Below are 16,154 nucleotides of genomic sequence, written 5' to 3' on the forward strand. Positions count from 1 at the left end.
TAATTTGCAAAAACATCATCATCATCGACAACAGCAGCAGCCACTCTTCAGCCCCCAAATGAATATTGCTGAAAATAGTGGTTTCATCTCTTACCTGCCTTGAAGTCCCACGTGGCCCCAGAAAAAATAAAAAAGAAAAAACAAAATTCTCCATCTCACTGACATATATCCCAGTATACTTCATTCACTGGTCCTAAAATCTAGAAATTTAGCAAGTAGTTGTGTAAGAAGTGGTTTATTCCACTGAATATCAGTTTGGGGAGAATCTGGTCAAAGCCAAATCCCTGTCTACATAAAATATGGTACCTCTGAGTTTAGGTTTTATTGGCTGAGCGCTGCACAAATGCAATAAAAGTTTTTGATACTGTTTTCCTTGCAATAAATATCCACTTTAGCAAATTGGAAAGGAGAAGGAAATGGGGTTCTGGAAAGTGTAAATATCTGTAACTCAGAACTCAGCCCGGGTAGTCACTGTGCAAACCAGTGCAGCCTTAGGTTCAGAGCCCTGGAGCAGACCCTTTGCAGCTGCCTTGTGAGAAGGTTCTTCACCAGAAGAGGCTGGCTGCACAGTCTATCAAACTGGAGGGTCGAGGCCAGTTCACTGCTAGAGGTCATCCACCCTGTCCTCCATTCCCTTTGCACCTTTGCTGGAATGGTCACCCAGAGATGCCGGTTTGTAAAGTCCCAATGTCAGCCTGAGACAGTATAAGCTGTTTGTTTTATTAGCACAAAGTAAACATGCAGAATTACCTTCAAAATGTAGCCAGTGGCCTTTTGGGTAAAGAAGTCCTGGGGACCCCACTCACAAGCTGGGATGCCCTCCCTGCCCACGGAAGGATATGAGAGGCTGCTCAGCTGTTGCCACTGAGGAGATTTAATGACTTCCCTGTGTGTGCATAAAACACACACCCTCTGTCACACACAAACACCTCTCTCTCTCTCACACACAGGACAGGAACATTCATCATCCAGAAACACGGTGACCTCTCCCCTAAAAAATTAGCCCATTTGTGATTTGGGAGAAGAAAGGACAGGCTGCTGGGGAGAGCTGACTGTACTCTGAGTACCCTCAGTGGCAGAAGGACAATGAAAACCTGTCCCCTCAGGCACAATCAGTTTTAGGGACAGGCCGAGCGGAGTGGGTCTTTGATAGGAAAGAAGACCAGGGTGGGAAGCATGAGTTTCCTTACCTCCTCTCCCACCTCGATGTCCCGGACGGCTCGCAGTAAGAGGTGGGGCCCATTGAACACAATGGAACAGTTGGGGTCACAGCTGTGATTGAGCAAAGAGATACTGGAAGAAAAAGGGGGAGACTGTCACAGCTCAGCAGGTAGAGTCGAACAACTCAATCTACCACATGCAGTGAGTAACAGATACCTTCCTTCGGGGGCAGGAGCAGGTGGGGTTGACAGGATACCAGGGCCTCAGGATTCAGGGTACATTCACAGAAATGTCACTCCCACACTTCCTAGGAAGTGCCATTCTCCCCAAGATGCAGGCTAATTAGGGAATTCTATCATTTAATAATTTAAAATTTTTCTGAGTCCTTTTTGGTGACTGGGGCATAGTTGACTGATTAGATAACAGTCAATAAGGCAGCCAAACATGGTCGGAAAAACCTGACTCAGAAAGAAATACTTGGAGGGCCAGGCGCAGTGGCTCCCGTCTGTAATCCCAGCACTTTGGGAAGCCGAGGTGGGTGCCTCATTGGAGGTCAGCAGTTTGAGACCAGCCTGATTAAACATGGTGAAACCCTGTCCCTACTAAAAATACAAAAAATTAGCCGGGCGTGGTGGCGCATGCCTGTAGTCCCAGCTACTCAGGAGGCTGAGGCAGGAGAATCACTTGAACCCGGGAGGTGGAGGTTGCAGCTACTCAGGAGCTGAGGTGGAGAATCACTTGAACCTGGGAGGAGGGAGCCGAGATGACACCACTGCACTCCAGCCTGGGTGACAGAGTGAGACTCCATCTCAAAAAAAAAAAAAAGAAAAAAAGAAAAGAAAAATGAAAAGAAATACTCTCAGACATAATGGGATGCAGCAGCCAAGATACTACCGACCTTTCCCATAGGATCTAATTTGTTGAACTCCTTTGGAAAAACGGTGGCCTTTGCTAGAACATCCACATTGAAGAATAATTAGGAGTATTTGCTCTTAAATACAGAGCTGATATTATTTTGTCAACTACATCCTAATGCATCCTGGGCCACAGTCCAGTCATTTTGTTACCTTGGAGGTATATTTCTTACCATCTGGGAAACAAACTGGATTTCAGCTGCTATGAGAAATTGACAATAACTAGAATGAGCACTTCCATGTAGAAACACTTTCTTGCATTTGAGCGTGTTCATCACATTTCATCCTCACAACGATCTTATGAGGATCATTTACCGGGAAAGAGGCTGCCACACAGAAATTCAATGGCTTGCCCAAGGACATACAACTAGTAAGTGGTGACGGAATTTGGACCAGGGCCGGAACTCAGAGCGCACGCTTTCAATCATCCTATGCTACTGCCTTTTGAGAACCACCTACCAGTAGACCTACGGTTAATCACAATGGTGAGAAATAAGAAAAAAGGCTGAATTCTTAGGTTCACAATTATTAGAAAGTCTAAATTTGCATTTGGACTCTTATGGCATAAAAACAAAATGAAACTGGGCGTGACTATAGTGCTTGTGGGAAGACAGTTTCATAGCTCCGTGGGAAGGTTCAGCTCAGCACAGCTCAGCAACGGCTGGAGAGCGCGTTCAGGGGCCAAAGCCTAGAGTTTTCTTGCCCCCCTGAGTGAAGGGGCTCAGAGTATGCCAACGCGAAAGACAGAATGAGCCCAACTGATGCGTACGGCAAATCCGGTGAAATAATCCCGTGCTTCAGCTCAGGAAACTGGGGAATAACCAAAAATCAGCCTAATGGTTAATTAGCACCCACGGTCCTCAACTTCTTCACCCAAAGTCCCCCTGAGAATAAGAACTTAGTTCTGAGATCCGCCCTTTTGTTAATACCACAGCATATAATGTGGGATTATAAAATTGTTTTCTTTAAACTTCACATTTTCCTTTTTTTTTTTGTAATTTATTGCTAAGTTTTAAGCTTGGCTCTTGAACAAGCCGCTGAAGCTGCCTTTCTAACTGCCTCTAAAGGGCTGGGGATTTGGGTGGGAATGAAAGTGTGTCTTCCAGTAAATGAAGTACCATACACCATACCTAGGATACAGGCCAACACCAACTTCCTGCATCTCGGCATTACAGATGGTGAAAGAGTTGCAGATCACCTGTAAAAACGAGGGGGAAAACCATCAATATTACCAGAGTCACTTAAGAAACTTCATAGCCAAGAAAATGAAACTTCAAAATCAAATGTAGGAGCATCTTAGTAGTTGCGTAAGAAAGATCCAAGCCAATCATGGATGCTCTTTGATTTACCACAGAATCTATCTGGGATATACTCCCCCTAACAACATGAGGTGGTTAAATGCAGAAATACCAACCTCCTGGGGGGAAAAAGAAAAACAGACTTAAACCAACACAAAACCACTAATTTCAGTCTCATTATCCACTACACCCAAAGTTACAGTTACATGAAATGTTCAAAATTCAGAATACAAATAAGCTATTTATTGAAAACCAGACTCCTACAGTATCATGATTTTTTCACTCAAACTGCATGCAGTTTCCAAATGCCACTGTGTATCTGCTGAGTAATGGCAACTTGTCTCTTACTCCCCAAAAAGCAAAGTATCAGCTGCGTGGTGGCTCACGCCTGTAATCCCAGCACTTTGGGAGGATAAGGCAAGCAGATCACAAGGATAAGGTCAGGAGATCAAGACCATCCTGGCTAACATGGTGAAACCCCGTCTCTACTAAAAATACAAAATATTAGCCGGGCATGGTGGCGGCGCCTGTGGTCCCAGCTACTTGGGAGGCTGAGGCAGGAGAATGGCGTGAACCTGGGAGGCAGAGCTTGCAGTGAGCCGAGATCTGGCCACTGCACTCCAGCCTGGGCAACAGAGTGAGACTCCATCTCAAAAAAAAAAAAAAAAACGAAATATCCCGAGCGAGCCTGTAATGCCATACACGTTGATGAAGACCACAGGGAGCACCGGAGGTCATTTAGTCGAGCCATGGCATTTACTAGAAGTCCCATCGCTGGGTATACGACACAGTCCTATGTCTTACGCAGAGACAGAGCAAAAGCAGTAAAAGACACAACCACTGTGCTCAAGGAACTTAAAAACCTCGTTTGTGAAAGAAGGTTGATGTATGAGGTGACACAGAACCGTGGAAAGAGCACTGGACCAGACTCAGGAAATCTAGATCCTGGCTATAATCACCCCTTCAGACAGGTGCGAGGAAAAGAGCAGTGAAGAACAAAACCAAAGTCCTTGCCCCTGTGGAGCTCAAGTTCTAGCTGAATAGACAGATTAAAAACAAACAAACAAACAAACAAACAAAAAACCCAACGATAGAAAAATGTCACTTGTAGATAAATGCCAAGGAGAGAAACAAGGTCCTTGCAGAGAACAAAAGTTGTCAAGAAAGTTCTTTAGGATTAGGTGTCATTTAAGCAGTGACCTGAAGGGACTGCTGAAATGAACGTGTGTATTTATAGGCGATAAAGGTTCATATCAGGAGAAAGACCAAGTGTAAAGGCCCTAAGCTAGGAATGCCCGTGGTTACAGGGGAACAGCAAAGAGGCTAGTGTGACCAAGGCAGAGTGGGTAAGTAGAGGGGCAAAATACGAGCTCAAAGAGGGAGTGAGATCATTTAGGGCCCTGCTGCCACGTTTGGGTTTTGCTCTGAAGGAGACAGAAAGCCACTGGAGTTTGAGCCAAGGCATGAAGGAGTCTGACTTCTGCTTTAAAAGGATCGTTCTGGCTGTTGTGTAGAGAATGGGCCATAAAAAAGGTGAATGGAAGTGGAGAAAATGGTTAGGAAGTCACTGCTAGAGCCCAGGTGGTAGACAACGGTGACTTGGAGGTCAGTGGTGGGAGAAGTGGGTGACACAGCCAACAGGACTTACTGCAGGACGGCATGTGGGTAATGAAAGAAGTCAGGATAATGCTTGAGTTTTTGGCCTGAACAAGTGGAAGATCATAGCTACCATTTATTAAGATGAGGAAGAATTTAACAGGAACAAGTTCGGTTACAGGGAATTGAAGGGAAGTCCAACAGTTCTGTTTTGGTTAGGTTACATTTGAAATCCAAGCAAAGACTAAGAATGAACAACTGGAATTCACAAGAGGACTTGCGCCTAGAGATATAAATTTAGGATGAAACATGACAAAGGTCATCAAAAAACAAAAAAAGGAGAAGAGGCTAAACATTGGAGATGAACCAGAGACTACAAATGGATGCTGACTTGTTATAAAATTTCTGTGGAGGAAACAGTGATGACAAATGTCTCAAATCAGGTTTACATGAAAGAACACATTGAGTCCTTTGAGACTCTTCCACTGCTCCAAACAGCTCTTACATGAAATCTAGTACAACATATCATGATTTGGCTTTTTTTTTCTCCAAATATGTGATAAAATTGCAGTTTCAAATCAAGAGAAAAATTGTACATACATATTTGTAAACGAATACTAAATGGCTTTAAGGACATCTATTTTGCACTAAGCAGCAACAGTATATCGTCTATATATACTTATGTATAAAATGGATGGTAAAAATATAGAACAAAAAGTCCTATCTTTAATTTTTGAAATTTTAAACATTTTCAAGTGTGTTTAATTTGGGGAGGGATATATGTTTTAACACATATTTTAAAGTATAACGAGAACTGTAGTAGAAGTAATCCACCACTGACAAAGCCAGGTCAAACACATCTCATTTGTTAACTTCTGAATCAAACCAGCATGGTTTTTTCCTGAACTATGAAGCAAATTCATGGTTTTTTTCAAAAGAGGAAAAAATCCATTTATTCCATTGGTTTATTCTGATGGATTCTGATGGAATGTTTAAGAAGGAAAAGCTAACAAAGGGAAATGTCAGCTTGCTTGTCTTCCACTAGGAAACTTTTCCTGATTTTCTAAGATGACTTACCTCATTAGCAGCATTTATCATACTGGATCATTATTTGCCCATTTACGTGCCACCATACACAACTAGATCGTAAAATACTTGCGGGGCAGACACAGTGTTTCATTCATCACTCTAGTCCTGTACCTGGTACAAAGCCTGGCAAACAGACAACACTAAAGAAACTATTTCTCTTTTTTAGAGATAAGGTCTCACTCTGTCACCCAGGCTGGAGTGCAGTGGTGCGATCATGGCTCACTGCAGCCTCGAACTCCTGAGCTCAAGCAATCCGCCCTCATAGCCTCTGGGGTGTAACTGGGACTACAGGCCAGCACCACCACCCCTGATTAATTTTTTAAAACTTCTTGTAGAGAGAGGAGTCTTGCTGTATTGCCCAGGCTGACCTTGAACTCCTGGCCTCAAGTGGTCCTCCCATCTCGGCCTCCCAAAATGCTGGGATTATAGGAGTGAGCCACAGCTCCTGGATTTCATCTATATTAGTCTGAGTGTTATGTGTTAGTCTTTCTGGGCTAGTATATAGAAGGTTTAGTGTTTTGCCTACTCTCACTTTTATTTAAAATGCTGGTTCCATTCAGCACTATCTCAATTAATAACCTGACAGGAAATATTTTTGACATATACAACTGAGAGCAACAGTGGATATGCGGAAGCTCTCAGGTGTTTTTTAAATGAAAGAGTAGGTAGATAACATGTCCATGTGTGCCCAGTAACTGGAAAGGAATTGCTCTTTATATCAAGAATTAAAAGAATGGAAATAAAGCCCAGAAATAAAAGATTAAACATTTTTCAAAGTATTCTCTTTGTGAAAACAGTTTTCTTAGGGAACTGCACAGGTTAAAACAGTAAATGAACGCATATGTCACAAAAAGATAACATTTAGAAAAGAATATTAATGGTACTATTTCAATAAAAATAAATGCAACTGGGTGAATGAATTCTTTCTAAAAATTAAGCTTGATCATTACTTTAGAAATTTTTACCGTGTCTTAAAACTATAACACATATTTAAATTATTTTATTATTGCATGTAAAGTTATATTTACTTTTCATAATTTTTCCTTTAAACTAATTGAAAGCCTTCATATACAACATTATCGTTTTTCTAGACAACAAAAATCTAGTGAGTTGCCATTGAGCCTCTGTTTTATAAAAACAACTACGGTGAAATTTAAAATGTTCTGTGAACCAAATTCCTACGTCATTTGGTTCAGAGTCTAGGTCCAGAAACTGACATTTGTGTTCTGAGGTTAACAACTCCCCTGTAGATTAGACACAAATAGCAAAATCAATACCAACACACAAAGCGAATACCTCAGAAACCTTATAAAATGAGTGTATTACCATGTATTCAAATTTCACATTTTTCCTGAAATTCTTAGGACTGAAGGCTTTGTGTATTGTAGCAGCAGTTAAACTGAGATATTTGCAACACAAGAGAAATCACTAGTATGCCATTATCTTGCAATGGTAAAAATCAGAACAGCCATAAGAAAACTCACCACCAATCAGAGCTGAGTAATTCTACACCATAACTCAAGAACCCAGCCACTTCCTAGCCCGTCCCCTAATTACTGAATTCTACACAGCCATTTCAAATAATACTTTTGATTTTCAAATATACGTATACATTTTAAAACACATTTAAAAACAAGGGAATTCTGTTTCTGAACACAACTATACAGTGGTTTCCTGCAAGACAATCTGCATCTCTTTTAAAACTTTTCTGCCTAAAATGTTCAGTACAATGTTTGGCACATAAGACTTTAGGCACATCAAGTTTACTAATTAGAGGGACTAAATGTGAATTTTCAAAACGGAGTTTAATGCACTTAGTTTTATTAAACTCTGTGGACAGAAAGACTAGAAGGAGGAAGAGTTGGCAGGTATGAAAACCAAAAGCAGAGGTTTTTATACTACATAATTGCCTCCGCTCCTCAGTCCCCCCACTCCTAGAACTAATATTTCTCTAACTTTAAAAGCATAATAAGTATTTTATTCAGGGTATATTTTTCTCTACCCATAGAATATGACAGGTTATTAAGTACAGATTTTTTCCAAAATCTTCTCATAAACCTTAAGAGATTAAAAATGTTATCTCCCAGTCCCTCCTATCTGTATGGCAAATATTTATCCATCTTCCAGGACTCAATTCAGGCCTTGCCTGTCCCATTCCCTCTTTTGGTGACATAGTTACAATTTTTGCTCGCCCTAAGCATAACAGGTTTGAAATCTCCAAACCAGAACAACAGCGGGAGAGAACCAGGCTGGCGAGGGAGGTCAGCTCAGGAGAGGAGAGGCTGTACTTCCCAAATGATGATTTGCAAATCCCAGGATCCACAAAAGTGTTTCCAGAAGGTTTACGAGAGTACAGGTCATTCCAGCATCTGTTTCAATTTCAATTTTAAAAAAAAATCGAGAATGGAAACAAGGACCACACTTACCAGGAAGTTGCTGGAGAGCCTTGTGTTTTACCAGTGAGCATGCTTTGCCCATGCTCACAACTCAGCCACTAAGCTGCATCGTCACTACACTGCTCGTCTTGTGACAGTTTGACATTATAGAGTTTTCCATTGTTTCTTAGTCACGTTATTTCATTTGCAAACCTAAGGGACCCCTGATTAAAGACAGAAGCAAGTAGGAGATATGACCCCCAAAGCACAATGTAGACAAATGGGGTTGCATCAAACTAAAAAGCTTCTGCATAGCACAGGAAATGGTCAAGAAAGAGACGACCGACAGAGTGGGAGAAAATATTTGTAAACCATACAATGGATAAGACGTTAATATCTAAAATATATGAGGGACTCAACACAGTATCAAGAAAACAAATAACCCAATTTTAAAATGGGCAAAGGATTTGAGTAGACATTTCTCAAAAGAAGACATATAAATGGTCAAAAGATTCATGAGAAAATGCTCAATATCACCAAATGCTCAATCATTAGGAAAATATAAATAAAATCATAATGAGGTATCACCTCATACCTGTTTCATCAAAAAGACAGAAGATAAATGTTGGTGAGGATGTGGAGAAAAGGCAACTCCTGCACACTGGCAGAGTCTACATTACTCCAGCCATTAGGAAAAACTGTACAGAAGTTACTTGAAAACTTCAAAATAGAACTGCCATATAATCAAGCAATCCCATTTCTGAATATACATCCAAAATAAGTAAAATAAGAAATATCTGCGCTCCCACTCTCAGGTACATTGTGGCATTTTTCACATTAGCCAAGATATGGAATTAACCTAAGTGTCCAACAAATGGATAAAGAAAATGTAGAATAGATACACAAATGGAGTAATCATCAGCCCTAAAAAAGAAGGAAATTCTGTCATTTGCAACAACACGGATGAACCTGGAGGACATTATGTTAAGTGAACTAAGCCAGGTACAAAAAGACAAATAATCCATGATCTCACTTACATGTGGAATATTAAAAAGTCAAACTCATAGTAATAGAGTATAATGGTGGTTACCAGAGGCATGGGCTGGGGAGAGAAATGGGGAGATGTTGGTCAAAGTGTGCACAGTTTCACCTTCTTCACAGGAGGAATAAGTTCTTGAGATCAGCACAGCATGGTGACTACAGTTAATAAACTGTATATATATTTCAAAGTCTGAGAAAAAATTTCAAATGCCTCACCATAAAAAATGACACGAGGTCAGGGATATGCTAAATTAGCTTGATGTAATCATTCCATCTTGTATACATTTACCAAAAATGCACATTGTACTCTATAAATATATACAATTATTTGTCAATTAAAATTTTAAATAATTTAATAAGACAGAAAGCAAAGATGCTGAAAAACAAGGGAAAATACCTAAAATGATAATTCCATAAATTTGACTCAAGATGCTTTAATATCATGACTTATCGGGTTGAAATTCTTATAGAGCATCTCAAGACATCTCTAACATTTGAAAAAATGTTAGAAAAAGAACATACTTTGAATACGTCATCTTACATTTTGCAGATGGCATGACGACTACGAAAGTCCCCAGTGCGTTGTTTGAAATGTGCTTGCACTTTGCTGCCTAAAACCTTTCGTCTTATAATCTAGAAAAACAACATAGAAATCATGAAACATAATCTAGCTGATTTATTAAAGAGTAAATTATAAGAATGTTAAGCATCAGTTCATGAAAGCAATATGCAACCTAAGATCCAAAGCAAAAATACTTCATTTAAAAATTTGTGTTGATGAAGGCCAAGCGCAGTGGCTCACTCCTGTAATCCCAGTACTTTGGGAGGCCAAGGCAAGTGGATTGCTTGAGCCCAGAAGTTTGAGACCAGCTTGGGCAACACGGCAAAACCCTGTCTCTATAAAAAAATACAAAAACTAGCTGGGCATGGTGCCATGCACCTGTAGGTCCAGCTACTCAGGAGGCTGAGGCTGCAGTGAGCCATGATCATGCCACTGCACTCCAATGAGACTGTCTCTCCCTGCAGCAAAAACAAATTGTGTTAATAATGTTTTTATAAAACTAATTTACAGCAAGTTAAACCATGTAATATCACATGATAAATGAGAAAACTAAAAATTTGTCTTTATATACTATGATTATTATTAAAGATTTTACACATTTACTTTATAATACAAGCCAAGTAAAAAATATTACTTAAGTTCTTTATCCCATCACCTATGACAACGTACTTGGGAATTTGTCTTTCTAGACTGTGGTACATTCAACTGTTTTCACAACTGCAATGGTGTCTGTCCCATTTCAGGCCACAAATAAGTCTGCAGTTCACACTAGACATACAAAACACTCAACAATCACTTGTCAAGGCTACAATCAATATCAAGGCCAATATCATAAGGAATGGCAATCATAAAGTTGTGCTATTTTACGTCTCTCCCACAATCAAACTGCCAAATGTTAGCAAATGAAGCCCCTTTAGATAACATGATTGCTTTCTAAAATCCACACCGATTTTCATTTTCTAAGAGCTTTACTCACAACAGAACTTACAAACAACTGTCCTTGATAAGAGAAAGCAAAATAGTCACACATTTGTCCACTGCTCCTTCCCTGAGCTATTACCTGGCATTTCACCTCCTTAAAGTCATCAGATGAAACAATACTTACTACAGATGTCTGTCAAATACGTATAGAAGTATAAAGCTTTGCAACATCAATACGTAGAGAAGTACAAAGCTTGGCAACACCATTTTCATTGTTGTTTTCCTCCCACATCCTGAGGCTCAGAAATACTATGAAATTCTTATATAATTTATTGTAAGACATCATTATAGATTTCTACAGCTCTGCAGTCACATTCTGTTCTGCTACCAATTTCACTCAGATGTGCTCCACTCCAAAAAGTTTCCCAATGAACTGAACTTTCTCCCACGTAGCACACTTCAAGATTCTTTTGTTCTGCTTAAATCTTCAAAACATGCTCTTATATGATCCTGTAGTTTCATTCTTCTCTTTCCAAGTAAGTGGTGTGGAAATCCACCCCCAGCAGTACCAGGACGCTTCACTGTAATCTTAGTCCCAGTACTATATTCCTAAATCAAGTATGCTAGGTGCTGTACAGCACCTGACTGAAGTTGAATTAGATATGGCAGCGCGTGGCTCAAATGATCTGTTTTTCCATCAAATTAATGGAGAAAAGAAAACTACAGAAAAATGTTACACGTGGAAGGCAAGACTGCACGCGGAAGGCAAGACTGCACGCGGAAGGCAAGACTGCACGCGGAAGGCAAGACTGCACGCGGAAGGTAAGACTGCACGCGGAAGGTAAGACTGCACGTAGAAGGTAAGACTGCACAAGACTGCACGTGGAAGGTAAGACTGCACGTGGAAGGTAAGACTGCACGCGGAAGGTAAGACTGCACGCGGAAGGTAAGACTGCACGTGGAAGGTAAGACTGCACGTGGAAGGTAAGACTGCACAAGACTGCACGCGGAAGGTAAGACTGCACGCGGAAGGTAAGACTGCACGCGGAAGGTAAGACTGCACGCGGAAGGTAAGACTGCACGCGGAAGGTAAGACTGCACGCGGAAGGTAAGACTGCACAAGACTGCACGTGGAAGGTAAGACTGCACGTGGAAGGTAAGACTGCACGCGGAAGGTAAGACTGCACGCGGAAGGTAAGACTGCACAAGACTGCACGCGGAAGGTAAGACTGCACACGGAAGGTAAGACTGCACGCGGAAGGTAAGACTGCACGTGGAAGGTAAGACTGCACGTGGAAGGTAAGACTGCACGCGGAAGGTAAGACTGCACGCAGAAGGTAAGACTGCACGTGGAAGGTAAGACTGCACAAGACTGCACGCGGAAGGTAAGACTGCACACGGAAGGTAAGACTGCACGCGGAAGGTAAGACTGCACGTGGAAGGTAAGACTGCACGCGGAAGGTAAGACTGCACGTGGAAGGTAAGACTGCACAAGACTGCACGCGGAAGGTAAGACTGCACGCAGAAGGTAAGACTGCACGCGGAAGGTAAGACTGCACGCTAATCAACTGCCTAATGTAACCCCCAAATGAAAGATCCAGTGTGTGCCGAGATCCCTTTCACTATATAGAAATTAAGGTGAATATTCTCTCCAGGTGAACTTTTGGCAGGCAAGGGTTTGTCATACCGATGATGCCTGACCTCTCAGGGAGTGAAACCCAGAAGCAGGTATTTCCCATGACAGCAGGTGAAGTGCGCATGACTTGTGTACAAGCTGTGTGGGCTCACCTGAAGGCATTTTGGGGACTAGTGCGTGGCTGTTTCTGGCAGCCAGTGGCAGCCTAGATGGAGAGCACCTCAGTGGGCCAATCCTTCCTTGGTTGCCCAAGCATGCCTGATCCCTGGATACTGCCCAGTAACCTAGTGGGCAGGGGCCAGAGAAGAACAAACATGGATCAGATGAGAGAGAGTCACAACTTTAATTATGCACTCCAGAGGCATCAGGAAATACGTCTCTGAGGTCAGACAGCCCCTCTTTTGATCTTTCCAGGTATGCTCCTTTATTTTTGGAAATAAAAAAAGACATAAAAGAGGCAATTCATCATGGCTTCATTCCAACCCCTACACTGTCCCTTTGTCTGGAGGTAGCTCATAATTCTTCCCTCTCCTCTTCCAGACACTTTTATAGATGGCCAGATACACAAATCAGACTGGTGGGAGTTCAACGCGAGGACATCATCTGATCATTTGTCTTCTCTCCTGGTACCATGATCAGCTAGTCACCATCATGAATATATCAATAGTACTGTTCCCAGCCTCTTTCCTGACCAGATTCCTGAGTTGGCAAGTAGCTAAAACACCAGCATACTGCCCCTACAGCTTCAGTGAGTCCCTGCAGCCATTTGCAAGGAAGTTTTCCCTTTCCTGACTCAACAGTTCATCAGAATGTGAAGAAAAGAGAGGAGTTCAAGACCATCCTGGCCAACATGGTGAAACCTTGTCTCTACTAAAAATACAAAAATTAGCCAGGTGTGGTGGCACATGCCTATAGTCACAGCTACTCAGGAGGGTGAGGCAGAATCACCTGAACCCAGGAGGTGGAGGTTACAGTGAGCCGAGATCACACCACTGCACTCCAGCCTCAGGGACAGCGAGACTCCATCTCAAAAAAAAAAAGAAGAATGTGAAGAAAAGAGGTAATTTAGAAAAGTAGATTAAACATTTTCTTTTGTGATGGACACTGCTGAAAATACAGTTTGACAAACTCTTTCTTAGCTAGTTAGTGGGACCCTCTTGACTAAGAAAGCATTATAGAAGTATCAGTTTAAAAAAGATAAGACAGGCTGGGCACGGTGGCTCACGCCTATAATCCCAACACTTTGGGAAGCCAAGGCGGGTGGATCATGAGACCACCCAGGCCAATATGGTGAAAGCCTGTCTCTACTAAAATACAAAAAATTAGCTAGGCGTGGTGGTGGCGGGCATCTGTAGTCCAAGCTACATGGGAGGCTGAGGCAGGGGAATCACTTGAACCCATGAAACAGAGGTTGCAGTGAGCCGAGATCAGCCACTGCACTCCATCCAGGTGATACAGCAAGACTCCATCTCAGGAAAAAAAAAAAAAAATAGCCAAACCCTGGCCTAGAGGAGATGGGCTGACTATTGGGTCCAGATCTAGTCCCCATCAACTTTTCTAGTCTCTTCTCTAGTGTCTGCCTTTTCATGTTTTCCTCTCAATTTTCCTGTCTTCACATCTTCATGTCTCCGCCAGGTGGAACAGTCCCACTGCTTAGAATGTTCTCCCCTCCTTCCTCGAGCTACTGAAATACTACTGGTCCCTTAAGACCAGGTTCAAAAGTCTTCTCCTGTGGGAGGCCTTCATGTCACTGAAAAAGAAGGAGAGGGACAGCGCAATCACGGTGGCTCCAGTTGGCGCTGGGGAGAATGGGTGGTTTGGACTGGAAGGAATTCTCCACAGTGCAGCATAGCAGCTATGGCAATTCATGGCCAGACTGTTTCTTTAGGTGGGTCACAGATCCATCCCTCCTCACCTTCCCCTCCAGGAATTTCAGCAATTCTAGCCAGGGGTTTACAGACAGAACTCTGATCTCCCTGGGACAGAGCCCTGTGGGGAGGGGCAGCTATGGTGTCTCTGTTCAGCTGACTTAGTCTTTTCTGCCTGCTGGCTCTGAAGAGTCCATGCAGTCTAGACAAGGGGAATTCCCCCCAGCATAGTGTACCTGCTCTGCCAAGGGGCAGTCACACTGCTTCTTTAAACAGGTCCCTCATCCTGTGCCTCCTGACTGGGTGAGACCTCCCAACTGGGGTCACCAGATACCTCCTACAGGAGCATTCTAGCTGGCATCAGGTCAGTGGCTCTCTGGGAGGAAGCTCCCAGAGGAAGGGGCAGGCAGCAATCTTTGCTATTCCGCAGCCTCCACTGGTGATACCTCCAGGTACAGGAAGCACCCAGGTGAATATGGTCTGGAGTGGACCCCAGCAAACCACAGCAGCCCTATGGAAGAGGGTCTTGACTGTTAAAAAAACAAAAACAAAAAACCAGAAAGCACCACTACCACCAACATCATCATCAACAAAAAAGACTCCACAAAAAAACCATCTAAAGGTCAGCAGCCTCAAAGATCGAAGGTAGATAAGCCCACGAAGATGAGAAATAATCAATGCAAAAATGCTGAAATCTCAAAAAGCCCGAGTGTCTCTTCTCCTTCAAATGACTGCAACATCTTTCCAGCAAGGGCACAAAACTAGGCAGAGTCTGAGTTTTGAAATGGCAAAAGTAGGCTTCAGAAGGTGGGCAGTAACGAACTTCACTGCGTTAAAGGAGTTTGTTCTAACCCAATGCAAAGAAGCTAAGAACCATGATAAACATTACAGGAGCTATTCAGCAGACTAACCAGTTGAGAGAGGAACATAAATGACCTGATGGAGCTAAAAAACATAACATGAGAACTTCACAATGCAACCACATGTAACAATAGCTGAGCAGACCAAGTGGAGGAAAGAATTCAGAGCTTGAAGACTATCTTGCTGAAATAAGGCAGACAAGATTAGAGGAAAAAGAACAAAAAGGAATGAAGGAAACCTCCAAGAACTACTGGTTTATATAAAAAGACCAAATCTACAACTAACTGTGGTACCTGAAAGGGCCGGGGAGAACAAAACCAAGTCGGAAAACATACCTCAGGATATCATCCAGGAGAACTTGCCCAACCTACCAAGACAGGCCAACATGCAAACTCAAAAAATCCAGGGAACCCCAGTAAGATACTCCATGAGAAGAACAACCCCAAGACTCATAATCTTCAGATTCTCCAAGGTCAAAATGAAAGAAAAAATGTTAAGGGCAGCCAGAGAAAAAGGCCAGGTCACGTACAAAGGGAAGCCCATCAGACTAACAGCAGACCTCTCAGTGGAAACCCTACAAGACGGAAGAGATTAGTGGTCAATATTCAATGTTTTTGTTTGTTTCTTTGTTTTAAGACAGAGTCTCACTCTGTCACCCAGGTTGGAGAGCAGTGGAACAATCTCGGCTCACTGCAACCTCTGCCTCCCAGGTACAAGTGATTCTCCTGCCTCAGCCTCCTGAATAGCTGAGATTATAGGTGCATGCCACCATGCCCAGCTAATTTTTTTTGTATTTTTAGTAGAGACAGGTTTTTGCCATGTCGGCCAGGCT

General features: G+C 42.4%; 1 protein-coding gene across 1 annotated transcript in view; it reads right to left on the reverse strand.

The window, feature by feature from the left end:
* The window catches only part of SMYD3 (SET and MYND domain containing 3), a 744,013-nt gene that overhangs the window by 179,410 nt on the left and 548,449 nt on the right, over positions 1-16,154 (reverse strand). Inside the window, exons 6-7 of the mRNA XM_030935864.1 lie at positions 3,206-3,273; positions 1,191-1,293 (exon numbers count right to left, since the gene is read on the reverse strand). Of these exons, the coding sequence (XP_030791724.1) occupies positions 1,191-1,293; positions 3,206-3,273 (171 nt within the window). The remainder of the gene's footprint in view (positions 1-1,190; positions 1,294-3,205; positions 3,274-16,154) is intronic.

This window comes from Rhinopithecus roxellana, chromosome 8 (genome assembly GCF_007565055.1).
Source record: "Rhinopithecus roxellana isolate Shanxi Qingling chromosome 8, ASM756505v1, whole genome shotgun sequence".
Taxonomy (NCBI): Eukaryota; Metazoa; Chordata; class Mammalia; order Primates; family Cercopithecidae; genus Rhinopithecus; species Rhinopithecus roxellana.